Raw genomic sequence first — 19641 nt, forward strand, 5'->3', positions numbered from 1 at the left:
TGATATTGTTAGTGATATTTTTTTGCAGCCACACATTGCTAGAAAATTGATAAATGAAGTTATTGGGTTTTGATGATTGACAAAGACAGTAATGAAGAACAATACATAACAATCAATTAGATTATTTATTGATGATGTCAAGCTGGTTTGTAGAATTGATTGATATTGGAAGGATACATGATGATGTTCAATGCTAACATGGAAAGATACACATTACATTTACTAAATCAAATTGTGGTAAATCATCTTTGACACCATACCCTAGGCCTATAGTATCCTTACTCTTTCGTCCCTTGGTGTGACTTAGGGGTTTGGCAAGAGCATTCTTGTTGTCATTCAAAGGTCCTTGACCTCAATAACCCATTTTTGCCCAAAATTTATAGCCCTTTCCATATCTCTTAGGAGAAATTGGGGGTAGTTAAAATAATCTCATTATTATCCTCTTCTTCTCTATAGATCCAATCTCTAAGCTTGGTCATCTTTTTCAGCTTCTAAAGGGATTGAAGATTAAACAAAAGTACCAAAGATGGTCATAGAGGAAGTGGAAGGTTTCATTTTCTCATATTATTTCCCATAGGACCGTGAGGAAATAGGTAACATTGCAATAGAGCCCAAGGTGTACTCCCCCATCCCAATACTCATCATTTTTAGCTTCTTTTCACACTCTATAAGATATTGTCTAATGTCACTAGAGGTTCAATTATGGGATACTAATGACTCTGCAACTATAAGCATGTTGATGGACATAGAATTGTCTCCTAGCATCACTATTTCTGCACCATTGAATGGAAATTTGATACATTGGTGATATGTAGATGGTATGGCTTGCATTTCATAAATCTATGGTCTACCCAAAAAAAGATTGTATGCAAGTGGGATATCCAACACTTGGAAGACCACATCCTTCTCAACATGATCTACATGGATAGGAAGGAAAATCAGACCTTTCAACCTCATCATGTGCTTTGATAGTGATATTCTTTCTAGGGTCAATTGCAAATTCTAACATTCCCAATTGTTGAATTACGCTAAAGGAAGTAATGTTTAACCCAACACCATTGTTTATTAGGAATCTTCAAACTTAGGTGTGGTAGATCTATACTTAGATATGGAGAGCAAGATTATGAGGATGACAAAGAGATTTGTCATCTTCTTAGAAAATGTAAGATAATGAGGTGAGGAAATATGGTTAACCATAGCTTAGAATCATTTAGCATCAATGTTTGTGGGAATATTAGCAGTATGTAAGGCTTTTTTTGGGATCTCCTTATGCAAAGGAGACAACTCCAGTAACTCAAAAATGGAGATTTGAGCAAGAGTCCATTGCAATTGACTCACAAGGTCATAACTAGATATAGAAGGTGGAGCCACCTATTTGGGAGATGCGGCATTCTTAGGATCATTAGCCACTTTGAGAACAACCTTAGATTGCCCTCTAATGATAGCATTCAAGGTTTCACCATGTGAAGAGGAGGAATCCACCACCCTAGGTTTAATGTCTTTGAGGCTTTGATGGGAGTTGTGTGTTCTCAAGACTACCTTAGGCTTCTCATCATCAATGTCATAATTGGGTTCCTCATCAAATTTGGGGCACATCACGTAAATGCTTTCACTTGTGGGCTCAATCATGTTAATCACATTATCTATGTTGTCATGTGCATACCTAATCTTGGTGTCATTACCCTTTTTGTTGGCTTTGAATTCTCTCCTTTTTTGTATTTAGTAATTTTTGTTTGAAAACCTTATGGTGAGAATTCCTAACTAAGCCATCCACAACAACTTTTCCTTCATCAATGAGATCTTGGATGGCATATTTGAGCTTATAGAAATTGTTAGTGTTATGACCCTTAATCCTATGGTAATTGAAATATTGATCATCCCTCCAACAATTAGGTTTCATGGGTGGGTCACAAGGTCGAGAATTATTGGGCAACATGATGAGCTTGTTAGCAAGCAAAGTCTTCAAGACCACTTCATATTATTCGACCATTGGTGTGTAGGTGCATCTTGGTTTAGAGGTCCTCTTAGCTTTGTCAGAAGATTGTGTCTTTGAGGTCTCTTGTTGTTTAGTAGCATATATGGCATTAAATCGGTTGAAGGCTTATTTCTTAGTCTTAGGAATGTCTACAACTCCATCATTAACTACATATTTGTTTTTATTCCAAGGTTTACCCTTATCTTTGTCATTACCATTTCCATTTTTGTCCTTATTGAGAACAATGTCACCCTTTTTGACATCAATATCCTAAATGAGATAATCACTTTCAACCATGTTGTTGAATGAGGTAAATAGTTACTTCCTAAGATCATAGTATAACTCGGGCACAAGTCCATTGATGAAAATGTCAATTTTTGCAATCTCAAGAATTTTTTGGAGGTACCTAGAGTGTAATGATCTCCAACATTGCAAATATGTAGCAAATAGCTCCCCCTTTTTTTGTTCAATTTTGCACAAATCCAACATAGTAATAGGATGTTGTATGTTATAGGAGTGTTGTTGAATAAATCATTGTATGAGCTCATAAAATGACTTGAGGGGAGTGACAATTTGGTAAACCACTCCATGGCTTGTCCCCTTAAGATTCTAGGAAATAACCTCATGAAGTATGTGTCCTCATGCATAAAGTCCATGCCAAGAGCATAGAAGTGACATACATGGTCGTGTGGGTCACCATTTCTATCATATTTATCATACTTGGGAACCTCAATATCCCTAGGAAATGGCACATGTAAAAACTTCTATCAAATGGAAGAGCACATATAGATTCCACAAAAGATGTTTTGAGTTGTTCTTTTTCCATTTATAGTTGAACAAGTCGACTTTTTAGCTCTTGCATTTCCTTTTTTAGGATCTCAACCTTAGTTGGTTTTCTTTTTTGTGTGATCCTTTGAACGTCATAGTCATGAGGGAGTTTCCACCCCCTAGAGGTCATGTATTAAAAGTATTGGTCTCCATTTTGCTCTAAGGCCTTTAGCATGATATTTTGGATAAGTTCATCTTGTTGAAATATCATAAGGTCTTCGCCATTAACTTAATTATCTACCTCACTCTCATGGTATGATTGTGAGGGTTTATGTGGTGAGGGACATGTTAGGATAAACTATAGACAAAAATAAAAACTACATGCAAATATAACCAATAACAGAAAATAATAGAACACACAGAAATGAATACAAGGCACCAAGATTTAACGTGGTTCACCCAATCCTTGGGCTACGTCCACCAAACAGCAAGTCCGATCTTATTACAATCCAATGATTACAACCTGATTACAATCTGTAATCCCTTATAGCTCAATACCGCCGCAAGAACCAATTTTGTATCACAACATTTTAAAAAATATCCAACCCTAAGCCCTTTTTATACAAGTATTAAACCGCTTTAGGGTTATAACATGTCGGCCATAATATGTCGGCTACTGCCCAAAAATTTTTTTTTGAACCCTACTATTTATGAAGTATGTACAGTACTTTCCTGATCAGTCACCACAATCTAACAATCTCCCACTTGGGGACTGATCAGGCTCCACACTAAACAAAAATCTCCCACTTGGAGACTGATCCTATAGCAATACCACTACCACATGGGGCTCCCACTGGATCAAACCATCCTGGACTCTACTATTCTTTTATTCATGTTCAGTCTAAAAGACCAACCGAAGCTGAAGAGGAGTTCAGCTTCTCCCTTGTTACAACCTTTGTCAACATATCTGTTGGATTGTCATTGGTATGTATCTTCTCTAGCTTTAACTGTCCATCCTCCAAAACTGACCGAATGAAATGGTACCGCAACTGTATGTGTTTGGTCTTAGAATGCAGAGCTGAATTCTTAGCAAGATGAATGGCACTCTGACTATCTGTGAACAAATAATTATCCTTCTGAGGATGTCCCAATTCTTCCAAGAAGAACTGAAGCCATATCATCTCTTTGGCTGCCTCTGTAGCAGCAACATACTCTGCCTCTATAGTGGAGAGAGCATTAATCTTCTGTAACCTAGAAACCCAGCTCACGGCTGCCCCACCAACAGTAAAGACATAACCTGTAGTACTCCGCCTGGTATCAGTATCCCTAGCCAAATCTGAGTCAACATAGCCCTGTAAATCAGTAGTAGAGCCCCCAAAGTGTAAACACTTATTGGATGTTCCTCTCAAATATCTGAGAATCCACTTGACAACTTTCCAATGCTCAAATCCTGGATGACTCATATACCTGCTAACGACTCCCACTGCATGTGCAATATCTAGCCTAGTGCATACCATAGCATACATCAAACTTCCTACAGCTGAAGCATAGGGTACCTTGGACATCTTATCTTCCTCTTCCTGTGTCTTGGGACACATCTCCTTAGTCAATTTCAAATGACCAGGTAAAGGTGTGCTGACAGCTTTAGCATTCTCCATAGAGAAACGTTGCAACACCTTCTCAACATAATCAACTTGAGATAGCATCAATGTTCTGTTCTTCCTATCTCTGCAAATCTTCATACCAAGGATTTGTTTTGCTGCCCCCAAATCCTTCATAGCAAATGTATGTGCTAATTGGCATTTCAACCCCTTAATATGATCCATGTTAGACCCAACTACAAGCATATCATCAACATATAAACATAAAATAATGTAGCTATCATCATCCAACCTCTTAAAATAAACACAGTAATCTGAATGACACCTATTATATCCATGCTCGTGCATAAAACTGTCAAATTTCAGATACCATTGCCGAGGTGCTTGCTTCAAGCCATATAAACTTTTTTTCAATTTGCACACTAAGTTCTCCTTACCTTTGACCTCAAAACCCTGTGGCTGAGCCATATATATTTCTTCATCCAAATCACCATGAAGAAAGGCTGTTTTAACATCCATCTGCTCTAAATGCAAATCTTCAGTAGCCACAAGACTTAAAACAGTACAAATAGAAGTCATTTTAACAATAGGAGAAAATATCTCATCAAAATCAATTCCTTTTTTCTGTGCAAATCCTTTTACAACTAACCTGGCCTTAAATCTTTTCTTACCTCCTTCCTCTTCTTTCAACCTGTAAACCCATTTATTCTGTAAAGCCTTTTTACCTGCAGGCAACTTGCACAAATCCCATGTCTTATTTTTCAGCAAAGAGTCCATTTCATCTTTCATTGCAGACTCCCACTGAATCTTAGTATCCACCTACATAGCTTCATCATAACTTTCAGGTTCACCAGCATCAGTAAGTAAAATAGAATACAAAGAGGGAGAAAACCTTTTTGGAGGTCTAATTTGCCTTGTTGACCATCTAACATTCACTGGTGTGTGTGGTATTTGTTGTTGCAGTTGTTGCACATCATGAGGAATGGCTGGAACATCAGCTTTTGGAGTATCATCCAACACTACATAATCATCTTCTTTCTTCTCATGTTGCTGCAACAGATCTTTGTACAACACTTTCTCATTGAATATGACATCCCGACTTTGAATAATTTTAAGATTTTCAAAATCCCAAAGCCTATAACCAAATTCATTAATGCCATATCCAATAAAGACACATTTCTTTAATTTAGCTTCTAGCTTGGTTCTATTTTTAGAGTCTATATGAGCAAAAGCTTCACAACCGAAGGTCTTGAGAAAAGAATAACTCACCTTCTTACCAGTCCATGCTTCCTCTGGAATACCACAGCCCAAAGGAGTAGAGGGACCTCTATTAATCAAATATACTGCAGTATTGACAACCTCCGCCCACATGTGTAAGGGCAACCCAGCATGCAACCTCATGCTCCTTGCGCGCTCCATTATAGTCATGTTCATGCGTTCAGCCACTCCATTTTCTTGTGGAGTCCTTGGAACATTTTTTTTTCTACGAATACCATCAGTGGATCAATAATCTTCAAATTCATGACTGCAATACTCACCACCATTATCAAATCTGAGACATTTTAATTTCTTACCAGTCTCATTTTCAACCAAGCATTTCCATTTCTTAAAAGTTTGAAATACATCAGATTTCTGTCTAAGGAAATAAACCCATACTTTTCTAGTTGCGTCATCAATAAATGTAACATAATAATGAGAGCCACCAAGGGAAGATACCTGGGCTAGTCCCCATACATTTGTATGCACAAGTTCTAATTTCTCCTTTTTGTTTTCCTTCCCTGTCTTTACAAAACTCACTGTCTTTTGTTTTCCATACACACAACTTTCACAGAAATCCATATTCACACATTTTAGACTTGGTAAAACTTTCCTTGAATGAAGTACTTTCATACCTTTCTCACTTATGTGCCCAAGTCTATTGTGCCATAGCGCTGTATCAGAATCTACAGTAGCTATTTGTTCTCCCTACTCAACTACAGTAATTGTTCCTGAATATTCATTTTTCTTTGAAACAATCAAAGTAGAAGGAACAATATGACCTGTACAAAGATATAAGGTGCCTACTTTCACACCTTTTGCTACTGCAAGGGAACCTTTTGAAACCTTCCAATTTTTATCATTAAAAGTAACTACACAACCCTCATCACCGAGTTGCCCTGCTAAAATTAAATTTCTACTTAGTTTTGGAACATGTCTTACCTCATGTAGTAGCCAATGATTCCCATTCTGCAACTTAATCTTAATTTTTCCCTTTCCAACAATCTGACAGGGTTCATTATCTCCCAAATAAACAAGCCCAAAATCCCCTTGGACATAATCAATGAAATAACCTCTATGAGGTGTAGCATGAAATGAAGCACCAGAATCTAAAACCCATGAATCATCAACACTCTCTAAAGACAGAAGCAAAGCATCCTCTTCGGATTTGTTACTTACCACATTTGCCTCCTTGTCTCCATCTGATTTATCTCCTTCATTTTTCTTTCGATTCCAGCAATCTTTCTTTTTGTGCCCTGGTTTCCCACAGTACCAACAATCATTTGGTCCTCTCGATTGAGACCTCCTCCCCTTTGACTTTCCTCTTGATTTCCCACGATTTCCAGAGTTACTTCCTCTTTCAGTCGTTCTGCCCCTGCTTTGTGCATTTAAAGCACTTCCTGATGTAGATCCACCTGAGGATTTTCTACAAGTTTCCTCACTTAAAATAACACCAATCACATCATCATATTTTAGGGTACTAGATCCAGGAATAGAATTACTCACCGCCATTACCAAGCCATTCCAGCTTTCAGGCAAAGAACACAAAATCAAGAGAGCCCTAATTTCTTCATCAAAATTGATACCCACAAAAGATAATTGACTAGTAATAGTATTAAACTCATTTAAATGATCTGCAACAAATCCACCTTCTGCCATTTTCATATTAAATAAACGCTTCATGAGAAATACCTTATTTGAAGCGGAGGGCTTTTCATACAGTGTCGCTAGGGTTTTCATCAAATCTTCTGTCATCTTTGCTTTTGTAATATTAAATGCCACCGATGGTGCCAAGCATAACTAAATTCTTTCGAGTGCCTTTCTATCCAAAAGATCCCATTTAGCCTCTAACATAGTTCCCTGATTCTTGGCTTTTCCTTCCAACGGCTTCCATAAATCCTTCTGATATAAATAGTCTTCCATTTGCATCTTCCATAACTGGAAGTTCTACCCATTAAACCTGTCAACCCTCAACTTACCCTCATCTGCCATCGCTCCCACTCAACTGTGAGACTCCCACTTAACCATGAGACTTTCCTGCAGAGGATAACTGAAAGACAACCTTGCTCTGATACCACTTGTTACGATAAACCACAGACAGAAATAAAAACTACATGCAAATATAACCAATAACTAGAAAATAATATAACACACAGAAATGAATACAAGGCACCAAGATTTAACGTGGTTCACCCAATCCCTGGGCTACGTCCACCAAACAGCAAGTCCGATCTTATTACAATCTAGTGATTACAACCTGATTGAAATCCGTAATCCCTTACAGCTCAATACCGCCGCAAGAACCAATTTCGTATCACAACATTATAAAAAATACCCAACCCTAAGCCCTTTTTATACAAGTATTAAACCACTTTAGGGTTATAACATGTCAGCCATATGTCGGCCATAATATGTCGGCTACCATGTCGGCTACTGCCCAAAAAAAAAATTTCGCCCACTATTTATGAAGTATGTACAGTACTTTCCTGATCAGTCACCACAATCTAACAGGACATCCTCTAGCATGTGTTCTTGGAGACCTTGGTGGCATGGTATTCCCATTGTTGCCACAAGATGGGTTGTTCATGAAGGGGTTATTATAGCTACCATGAGCATGTTTGTTCTTGATGTCATGTGCATGAGTGCTAGTCTCAGCGTGTGGATAAGACATCTCTAGCAGATATTCACCTAGCCTCTTCTAGAATTTCTCTATCTAACTAAACTTGTTCCTCTTTTTGTGCAAAAAGGTCCTTTAGGTGGTAGTTCCTCTCTTCAAGATTCATAGTTAGCGAGACACTATCGATAGCCCTAGGGGTGTCGAAGGGGGTATCAAATAAATTATCAAAGAAGTAAAGTGGGTTATACCAAGTAGTAGTGTTTGCCTCTTCCTACCTATCAAGGACAGGTTCTTCCTCATAGGTTTTCTTACAAGGATGTCTAGTTGGAATAGTTAATTGTGAAAAAGTGAATGAGGGATAACTTCCTTGACCAACTTGGAGCCTAGTCGCAACTGACATGTAAGGATAAGTCTTTAGCTTAGCAAAACAAAATAGATCTTTTTGGGATTAAAGCTTGTATAGTCATAGTGATCACTTGTCAAAAGATAGAATGGAGCAAGTGGCTTGTCAAAAGTGCTCAAGAGTTTACAACACTAATGATTCTAGCTAAGAATTGAGAAAGAATCTCAATAGCAAGTAGCCAAAGAATAAGGTAACTAAGTTTTTGACAAGTGAATAAGAGTGACATCAAGTTCATATCTGAGAGACTAAACCCATCTTTTTAGCTTTAGACCATACCAAACATGAAGATTTCATACCAAACTATGGTAAGACTAGGCAAAAACACCCCTAATTTGACTAAAATGCAATCTATATTCAATTATGCAAGCAACAAGAACCAAGTGATAGTTTACAACAAGGCAGATGATATTTGTTCAACAAATTATGTCATGTGACATTTGATATAATAGTCATGCAATACTTTTTGATTAGATAACATTTCTTGACAAGTTGAACAATAAAACATAGCATAGTCGTGCGATAAAGTTTGTGAACCATTGTAATACTTGTGTAGATACAAAGTATTGTATGATATTTCTCAAGAAAGATGTGTGATAAAGGGCCAATAAAATCTGCAGTATGCAACTTGCTACTTAAAACGTCTATGTTTTGGTCCAATTTTTTGAGTGTTTGAGGCTAAAATATAATCACAACAGAATAAAACTTCAATTTGCAGTAGTAGACACAATGGTTTGAGAACAATTGGGGATACAAACATGTCTTCAAACAATTGAACAAGGAATAAAGAAACTATGTCAACACAAGCACTTGGGATATCAAAAATAAAACCTTATGAACACTAACATCATGTGTATGTCCAAATTGTCTCCATGAGTCTTATCACATTAAAAAATACATCAAGCAAAACTACCTAAAGGTCACAACTCATTACTCAACAACTTGGCCCACACTTGATGCCCCCTTGCCTCACACAAAGTGGTTTCCCATAATAGATGTTAGCTTTGTCATGGAGGTGCCATCAACACAAACAAAGGGACATAAATAGTGAGTATAAAAAATCTTGGGGTGACTTAGGTAGTCCACTAGGATCTATCCTTGCACCAAGATGTTGAGAAAATAATAAGGGTAGCTTCTAATCCTAAGGTGTTTAGAAAGGGTCTCATTCAGAACACTCCTCTTGCACCTAATAATAAAACACCTTGTCAAAGGCAAGTTATGGACCTCGCGGCCACAAGAGTACCTTAAGCATTCTTGCTTAGTATTTTCCTCATGGTCCCAATCCCACAAGTACTTCTACTAAACAAAGACAAGTGCTATGCCCCCCAAGGCTTTAGCCTTTGTCAAGGGGTTTGTGATTATAGTGGGTCGAGTTAGTTGGGTTGTGCTTTTTCCCACTTTGGGTCATTCCTATTGGTATCTTTCCACCAATAGCAGGCCCTCTAAAGGTAATATCTCTCTAGGAGATAGAAACAAAATGGATCCACATCAAGAGGTCAAGATTTCTAATTCACCCAAAGGGTGAAGAGAATACTCTCCTATTCCAAGTGCTTCCCTCAAACATGCTAAGAAAGTTAATTGAGACCATTAAAAAGTGGAATACGCCACTCACTTTCGAGACTCAATGAAGGGTCAAGATTTGTGATTCACCACAAGGGTGAAGATAATACTCTCCTACCAACAAAGAGACCTACTTGCAAGTTTTATGTGCCTAGGAAAAAAATAACAACTAGTTTATGCCACACATGGAAATGAAATAAAAGCAAGCACACTTGGGCTTTTTTTTTTTTCTAGGGTAGCCCTACAAAAATGTTAGTAGCCCCTTTTAGCAATTTGTTTTTGACATGCATTCTTTTAAAGACATAATTTTGCAAGCAACCTAAGCAACCCTAGAAAACTAATGAGTTAGTACATTAACAAGGGGTTAGCAAAAATTTGTAATAAACCTAAAAGGCACTGGTTGGACAACAAATAATGCAGAAAATGTTGCAAGGACTCAAAATGGTAATAAAAAAAATTTGAAATAGTCCTCTTCCCTGAACCTAGCGATATTTTTCTACTACACAAATATCATGTGATACTTTTAATTGGTAAAGTATCACATGACTATAGAACAAAGTATCATACAATATTAGAAAAGTATTGCATGATAACTCTGTCAACAAAAGGAAAAAAAATGGATGAAACACCAAATGCATAAGTGACGAAAATGTGAAGGAGAGGAAAAACAAAGTTGTTTTATCCCATAGTGGGTGGCAAAAATGTACGCACCAGAATGTGCACTTCTCTAGGTCCTTCTATTTGAGAGATCTCATGGATTGAGAGTCCCAAATGGTGACCTAGAGTTCCCTAGTCATGGAGTGCAAAGGAATACTTAATATGGATATAAGGGTTCTCAGCTGAGCCTAAGAGATACAACCCCTTGCAAGTACACAATGAAATGGGAGGTTCAAAGAAAAAATAAAGAATTTAGTGTCCAAGAACTACCATGGAATGCTATGCAAAATGCAACTAGATTATATGAAATGCAAATTGAGTTAACAATATGAACATATTACAACCCTCTAATTAGCTAAGTGTGTTATTCTAATGCATAAATGAATTTATGCTAATGTTATATGAAACTAACTATAATGCTATGCAAGAAATGAGTGTCAAACCACAAAGTCTTTAAGAGCTCCAAGAGTACCTATAGAAAAAACCGCAACATAACACTTATGCAAAGAAGATGGATGCTAGATGAGGAGAGATCTTTCCATTTTAAAGAAGTATGGACAATGGAGATCACGAGGCAAGAAGATCTAATCAAGGGTGGAGGGTTGACTTTTGCATGATCCATGTGCAAGATCATTTCCACCAATAAGAAAGAGTTGACTTTTGCATATCCATGTGAGACAAAAAGTCTTTTATTTTATTTCTAAATTGGGGAAAATGCTTTATGTGTGCACCTTAGGAAAGTGGTGAAAGGGGTCTTTTTATTTAATTAAAGGGGGATATGTTCCTTTTAATTAAATATGAACTTTAGGATATAGTGGTAAAACTATAGGATAAAAAGAAATAAATTGTTTTCAAAGATTTGATCCAGAGAAATGATTTAATAATTTAGCAAAAATGCTAAGAAGGAGGCTAATGGTCTAGGTGACCATTTTTGGGCGATTACACTCGGGCAGTGAGTCTTTTATTCTCATCAACTCCTAATAGGGTTGCAAACCTTTGAATATAGGTTTAGGTACTTTAACATAGACATTTGTACTAAATGCATTGTAATTGACTCACAACAATTAATATATTATTACAATATCTAGTGGATATCATCCCCACTAGGGTTTTCCCCTTTGATCAAGGGTTTTCCTCAGGAACATAAATCATTTTTATATGGTGTTGGTTTTCTTATTATAGTGCATTGGGATATTGTTAGCTAGTGATCAATTTTATAAGTTTATATTATATTGTGATTCTCCACAACTGATTCACCTACTCCCTAGTTGTGAGGTGTGGACCTTGCTTATCAACAAATGTAACCTTGTCCTTTCTTTCTTGACTTTTATACTTTTAATATTTTATTATTCTAATGACATAACCACGACTTGTGCAAATCTCTTCTCAGATTTCACTTCTCATTTGTAAATTAGTTGATTTCTCAAAATAGAAAAGAACCTACAACCTAATTTTTTGTATCATAACTCACTTGTATAACAACACTCTTTTGTAAAAACATGAAAATATTTTGTATTTCTCTCAATAAATAAGAAATACTTCTTTCATTTAGCAAGCATGTCTCTATTTTCCTTTTCAACAAAACTAATTTATTCTTAAAACACATTTCCATTATAACTACAATTTGATCATAATTAACAAAATCACCTTAAGATGTTTATCATTATGAATAAACTCAACAATTGAGCATGTAGTATAAATTGTGAATGGTTAAATTGGAGACATTAATGTTGATCAATGCAATGATCAACCGAGGGAGAAATTCCATGATATACTAGGTTTGGTGTCTAATTTATTCAAAAGAAATGCTAGACACACATATCTTAAAACATAGCTAAAATAAGCACAATAGAAATAAGGAATGAACTCATATGAGAAGGCAAGCAAACTATTTGGTTGGTACCCAAAGTTAGTGGCCCAACCTAACAAAATAAACAAATAGTGGAGCCAAGATAAAACTTAGCCCCACTTTACATGTATTTATAATCTTAAGAAATAGTCACATGCAACTCACTCCAAAAGTTATATAGGGTCTCATAAGACAAAAATAATAATATGGAATTAGAATCTCATCTGAGTAAAAGGGAGCCCATACTTTGTAAATTATATATTTTCAGGGAATGTCTATATGATGGGGCTAGAATTTTCTCCCATTAATGTAGGATATTTTAATTGGACATATTACTCATTTATAAATTTCTAACAATTTTTTTGATGATTTTATCCTTTTCAAGAATCATTCATTGTTACTAAAAAAAATTGTGAGACCAAGAACTTTCTATACTTTGAACTTACTAGTTGCTATAATATCCACGAAATAACTTAATTATGAAAGATTATAAAAAATTTAAGACACAATACTTCAAGCTCCCATCTATAAATCCACCACCTTATTTGTTCACATAATAAGACAATATAAGATGTAGTTCAATAAAAGAACTCACGAGAGGACAATCAATATAAATTGCCAATGGGATTTTGCTAAAAGAGTTCACACATTAAGACAATATAAGAAGGAGCTCATATAATAAGACAATCAAGGACATCCCACAATAAGACATAGGAGGACATCACTAAGGGGCTTAAGTAATAAAATAATTAATATGAAATGTAGATGGGTATTTACTAAAGGAGCTCACACAATAAACAATACAAGAGGTAGGAGGGCATTCACGAAGCTCACATTTTATGAAATGAAAGGCTTCTAATAATGTCCACAAGATCAAACAACTTATAAGACAAGAAAAATAAACAACCTTAATTCATCTTCACATTCCTTTTTATATCACACCTTCACTATTAATTTGGATAATGAATTTGGTCATTTGGTTAATCTTTTCTTCCTCAAATAGTTGGTGCATTTTGTCAACTTCAAGCCTTTTTTTGTACTGAGTATGGGCATTTTCGTATTTTGTGCATTTCATGATAATGTGTGATGATGTTTCTCCCTAAAACACACCTTATAAATAAAGATGAAGGAGAACATAACACTCACATAAGGAAAACAATTAGGGGACCCACACACCCTAACTTCACTCTCCGTAGAAACTAAACATTTTGGTGATTTATTGTGTTGTCTCCATAAGCACTTAAAGCTAAGGTTTCAACTTCTGGGTATTCACAAATCTCTCTATGAAGATCATCGACCAACAAAGGATCAAAAAATGGTCATTTCAAAGTGTTCCTTGATACCCACTCAAAGATGCACCAATAATAGTTGACTAAAAAAATAGATATTCATTCAAAATATCAAAATTGTGGATAAATATCTCGGTATGCGTGTAGAAATGTCCCAATAGTGGTGCAAAGATGTAATAGTGGTTCACAAAAAAAAAGTGATCAACTATTGGTACATGCGTGATCAACTATTGATGCATGTGTGATCAACTATTGATACATGAAAAATACTTTTTAAAACTTTTTTCATATTAATAATTGAAATGCCATCATAATGAAAAGACCCTCTATGGATTATTAGTACTCTTCCCTAGTATAGCCACCTTATTGGTATATAAAATGATCAAGCCCACATAACACGAGTCAATCACTAAAAGGACTCATGGACTCACATAATGAGACAATAAAAGGTCTAGATTCATAGAAGACTGAGTGCATACCCACCCCACTAGTAGGAGATTATTCCACTAGTAGGAGCTTCTCCATGCAATTCCAAAGCCTAGTAGTGGTGGCCCCCCACGAGTGTGGAAAGTGTAAGCAGGCAGGAAGCAGATGGGCTTGGCCCTTCCGTATCCACATGTCCATTTGTGGTGGTGCAAGAATCACGACTCCCGATTGACAAGAGACAAAATACGTCCTTCCTCCTCTCTACGGAAGATAAGCTTATCAGCTTGGTGAGGCTTGCCCGGGGACCCATTCACCATACATTTTCTTTACGCAGCTGCGCGGTCACTTCGTCTCTCCTGTGGTTGTGACTCTCCTCTGGTTGTGGTTCTCCTGTGGCTCTCCTGTGGTTGTCGCTGTAGAGGTGTGGGTGCGGCATATAATTCATCGCTCCGACCAGCATGACACTCGGCGGATTAGGACAAAAGACGACTAGGAAAAATCGTGAGGATTATCCAGGAATATTCTGGTCGGAAAAGAAGCGCTTTGTACGACGAAATCACGGGCCACATAGTGTTTGACCGGAAGGGACGGGATATCCCCTTCATTGGCGTTGGGAAGTTTCCTCTCTCTTTCCTCTTTCGCCGTACTAAGTGACCGCTTACCGTCTTCCGTCAGCCGTACTTCCCCTCCCCAAACTCAAGTTACCCCGGGGTTAAACTGGTGCGCTGCCCTGGCTATATATAGAGGCGAAGCGTAAGTGGAGGCTCATCGAGATTATCAACAATTGTCTGCGTAAGTGGGAGTGTTTTGCGTGAGAATCGCGTCCATTATATCAGAGAAGGAAGGATTTGCAGCGAGAGAGAGGATTGAATTGATCGTGAGAGATTTGCAGAGAGCAGCTCTGGAGGGGTTCGCAAGGATCTGGTTGAGGTTGGGGCGTTGGAGAGCGGGAAATCAGTCTACTCAAGGAGAAACCCGGTCTGTCAAGTTGTGGCATCACGGCTATTAAACGTATTTTGCGATTCTGTCTCGATGACAGGTGGAATATCCGAAGCAAGAACGCAGCGGGTGCACTAGAGAGAAGTCCTTCTGCGCACGGTGGGAGGGGAGCTCTGCCCTCTGAAGGCGGCAGCCCTTCCGATCTTCTCTTTCTCGCCGGCGGCGGCCTTTCCCTTTCCTTTTCCCTTGCCCCTACTCTTCCTCCTTGTCAGGGAAGAAGGATTTGGGAGAAGTAGGGCTTGTTAAATCTGTATACTTGTTTGTACATCTATATAAGCTATCGTCGTCGTAATCGTCATCGTCATGTTGACCATTAAGAGGTGCCCGACTGTTGTTTCGCTCCACCAGGAGGGGTCGGAAGGGCTTGGATGCGGCCGCAATTGTTTAGGCCACTGCTGTGTTCCAGGTATTTTTCTTCCTGGCTTTTCTCGTTTCGGGGTTTTATTTTTTTATTTTCTAAAAAATCTTGTTCTCGCCGGCAAGTTTTGTCTTGGGAAATGGGCTGCTTCCGTAAAAATGTAAGCGGGTGTAATTTAGTTGTGTATTATCTTCGACTGTGTCTGTTAGGGTTTGATTTGTAAAGGGGAGTTTTGAGAAAGTTTCGAGTTGGTGTCAGTTCTGGTTTTAGGTGTATTTTAGTCACTTGTGGCGACAGTTTTATTTTGTTATGAGTCCCCTTTTTGGAGATACGATTTTTCCAAATTCTAAAGCTGTTACCTGTTATTGAGTGTTAGAATTTTGGCAGTTTTGCTAAATTTGTTTTCAAGAAAAAAAATCTGGCATCTTCCTTGCCTTTGCATGTTATGTTAGTCTCAAGATTGGATTTGACTTGGGTTTCTATATTGATGGGAGTCAAGGGTAGGGTTTCGTCTCCGTTCAAAGTATGGTAGTTTGTTGGACAATTTCAATTTCAATGTGAATGTCTGAAAGTGGCTTTCGCCTGTGCATATTGCCTCTGGATCTAATTGCAAATTTAATTTTACTTGAGAACAGATTCTGCTTTCTTCTTTGGTGTAAGGTCCACTCAATTGGTAACGGGGACAATTCTGTTCCTGAGTAAACCTTGCTACATGTTTTTGTTCTATTTGGAATTTTGGGTGCTCTGAGATCCTATTGTGTTTATTTTTTGGTTATTTGTAATTTCAGTCATAAAATTGTACCTTTTCCCAAACTGGATGAATGTAGTTTAAAGTTTGTTTTTGCAGATTGAATCTGAGAGCTTTCGTCTAACAATTGGAGATTGATTTTAGTGCTCTAGTCTGACAATTGGAGTTGATTTCAGGGTCAAAGTTGCCCTTGTATACTTTCAAAAGAAGGAACACCTTTCCTACTTGTGAAAAGAATGCAGAGGACAGTGTCCCAGGAGAAGACGTTTCCTTCCTTGATTCTCTGCTTCTTGGACAGGTAAGATAGAAAATGAGCCTTTCATGTTTTATTATATTTAATTGAAGAATAAAACGACAGAAGGTTATCCATTTTAGAAGTCTTCGTGATAATCATATTAGTCTGTGTCAATCATGGTGGTGACTATTTCTTCTTGTGTGTATGCAGTGGGAAGACAGGATGAGCAAAGGGCTGTTCCGCTATGACGTTACCACCTGTGAAACTAAGGTTGGATGATCGTTCAAATGATTAGTTCAATTTAATTTTGAGTATTTTCTCTATAGAACGTTAGAAGTCGTCTTATTTCTTCTAAATGGTGCGATGCTGTAGGTATGGACTTTTCTTGTGAACAACCTGAACCCAATTTATGCTTCTGTTGTAGGTTATTCCTGGCAAGAGTGGCTTCGTTGCTCAGTTGAATGAAGGGCGCCATCTTAAAAAGCGTCCTACTGAATTTCGAGTGGACAAGGTGCTGCAGCCTTTTGATCCCAAGAAATTCAATTTCACTAAAGTAGGCCAGGAAGAGGTGCTTTTCCGTTTTGAAGAGAGTGAAGAAGATAAAGTTCAGTATCTAGACAAAGCCCCGGTCTTGGACAGTCCCAATGTCATTGCTATCAATGTAAGCTTAATCAATGGACATATAGTATTTCTTTCATTTAATGGAGATTTGTAAATGTCCCCTATTTAGAAAGAAAAATTTAATCGATCATGTTTGTCCTACCATAGGTGAGTCCAATTGAATATGGACATGTGCTCCTCGTTCCCCGAGTGCTGGACTGCTTGCCTCAGCGCATCGACCCAGATAGCTTTCTCTTAGCCATGCACATGGCTGCTGAAGCAGGCAGCCCGGCTTTTCGTCTTGGCTATAACAGTTTGGGGGCTTTTGCTACCATCAATCACCTGCATTTCCAGGTATAAGCATTTTTACTGTTAAACATTATAGTGCATCATCAAACGGTATTAGTTTTTGGAGTAAAGCAGGGTTTAAGATGGATATTTGATCTATATTAGCGAGATGATGAGACACATAGTTTATGAAATTTGTCCTGCGCAAATTATTCAAGAGTATCGTATGTCATTTGTATTAATTCGATACATTGAATATTATGGCAGGCCTATTACATGGCCCTGCCTTTCCCTGTGGAGAAAGCACCCACAAAAAGAGTTCCATGGAAGTCTGAGAACAGTGGGGTCAAGATTTTTGAGCTCTGCAATTATCCAGTAAGGGGTCTGGTTTTTGAAGGAGGTAATAAGTTGGAGGACCTTTCTGATGCTGTTGCGAACTCTTGTATCTGCCTTCAAGAGAACAATATTCCCTATAACATACTTATAGCAGATTGCGGCAAACGAGTTTTTATGTTTCCTCAGGTAAAGTTATGCAGGAGCGGTGAAATTTCTGGCAGTGGTTAATTATGCATTTCCTCAAAGTATTGTATATAGTCTGTGATTTCTGTAGTTCAAACTTCATAGAATGGTTGTGATATATGTTCTATGTTTGTGTTTATGTATGCAGTGCTATGCAGAAAAGCAGGCTTTAGGCGAAGTGAACCCGGAGATATTAGATACTCAAGTAAATCCCGCTGTGTGGGAAATCAGCGGACACATGGTTCTGAAGAGGAAGGAAGATTTTGAAAGGGCTTCTGAAGACTATGCATGGAGACTACTCGCTGAAGTCTCTCTGTCAGAAGAAAGATTCGAAGAAGTCAAAGCTTATATATTGGAAGCTGCAGGCAGTGAAAAGGTGCCAGAAGAAGAAGAGGAGGATGCAGAACCCATGATGGAAGATGAGGTTCCTGTGCTCCAGTCAGTGGAGAAGAATCGTAATGATCCCTTGCGGGTGACTGAAGGATGCCTTGTGCTTCAGTAATATAATTATGCCATGACAATATACTAGAGCTTATTTACCCCGTCATAAATTGCAAATAATCTAGTCTCCTGTTTACTAAATAGGATGATATTTCTGGCAGAACTATGATACGATATTATGTAGCCTTAATCTGGCCAGTATTGCAAATACCTGTTCCTTTGCGGTATTTGCTGCTATAATATATGTGTAGTTGTATGGAGAAATTGTTATTTGGACATGCAATTAGCCTAGGTGAATTGGCTTGAACTATGGAGAAATTGTTATTTGTTTGGACATGCAATTAGCCTATAAATGAATTGGCTTGAACTTTGTTTTTTGTGATGGAGATAAACTTTCCCTATGTTTGGACCTCGTAAGTTTTCATTGAAAATGTTTTGTGCCATATGGAGAAAGTTTTATGGGCTATCGTTTGGAATTCCCTTAATTGAATATAGCAATTAGCATAAATCTTATTTTTTTAGCATAAATCTTACTTCTTAGCATAAATCATAGGGCAGATCATGATTCATGGTCAAATTGTTGTAACTTTAATTAGATACAGTTTATAGCTGCAGTAGTGAAGATTTGTGGGTGTCATCTCCACCTCAGTTTTACTTCCTCACTTGGAGGGTGTTTAGGTAATCATATCTGGTGCTATGTATGTGTTTTATTACATGTTTACATGATAGATGCATATGTTTTATATGTTGTTTCAATTTATTAATGCATGAGATACATGAATGGTGAAAGTTTTATGGGTCCAAGTTTAAACTCCCCCTTTTGAAATTCCCTTAATTGAAGATAGCAAATAGCATAAATCTTACTACTTATTTTACTCTTAATTGCCTACAAATTATCTTATTTGGATTAGAACAGTAGGTAGGATATCTTATTTGACTTCTATTTTGCATCTAAGATAGTCTTACCCCCAATTTTAAGCTCAACTGGTTTCTGATTATTTTAAATGTTTATTTATTTAGATTAGATTATGAGTTTGGATCTCTTATATTACTC

At 37.4% G+C, this 19641-nt stretch overlaps 1 protein-coding gene across 1 annotated transcript; it reads left to right on the top strand.

Annotated features, from left to right (window-relative positions):
• The first annotated feature begins 15166 nt into the window (after nt 1–15166).
• LOC149572981 (GDP-L-galactose phosphorylase 1-like) lies at nt 15167–18964 on the top strand. The gene is made up of 7 exons (XM_089814113.1): nt 15167–15804; nt 16681–16802; nt 16950–17009; nt 17164–17400; nt 17508–17693; nt 17895–18149; nt 18295–18964. The coding sequence occupies exons 1-7, from the start codon at nt 15702–15704 to the stop codon at nt 18646–18648; spliced, it is 1317 nt and encodes a 438-aa protein (XP_089670239.1). The 5' UTR covers nt 15167–15701; the 3' UTR covers nt 18649–18964.
• The last annotated feature ends 677 nt before the right edge of the window (nt 18965–19641 follow it).

Source organism: Cupressus sempervirens, chromosome 2, assembly GCF_028749045.1.
Source record: "Cupressus sempervirens isolate cs-2001-9-10 chromosome 2, ASM2874904v1, whole genome shotgun sequence".
Lineage (NCBI taxonomy): Eukaryota > Viridiplantae > Streptophyta > Pinopsida > Cupressales > Cupressaceae > Cupressus > Cupressus sempervirens.

Bases quoted from the DNA above. Each gene is read 5' to 3' on its own strand.
- LOC149572981 (XM_089814113.1), top strand. From the start codon at position 15,702: ATGTTGACCATTAAGAGGTGCCCGACTGTTGTTTCGCTCCACCAGGAG. The intron at 17,010-17,163 runs GTTGGATGATCG...CTTCTGTTGTAG, and splicing joins TTACCACCTGTGAAACTAAG to GTTATTCCTGGCAAGAGTGG. The intron at 17,401-17,507 runs GTAAGCTTAATC...GTCCTACCATAG, and splicing joins CCAATGTCATTGCTATCAAT to GTGAGTCCAATTGAATATGG.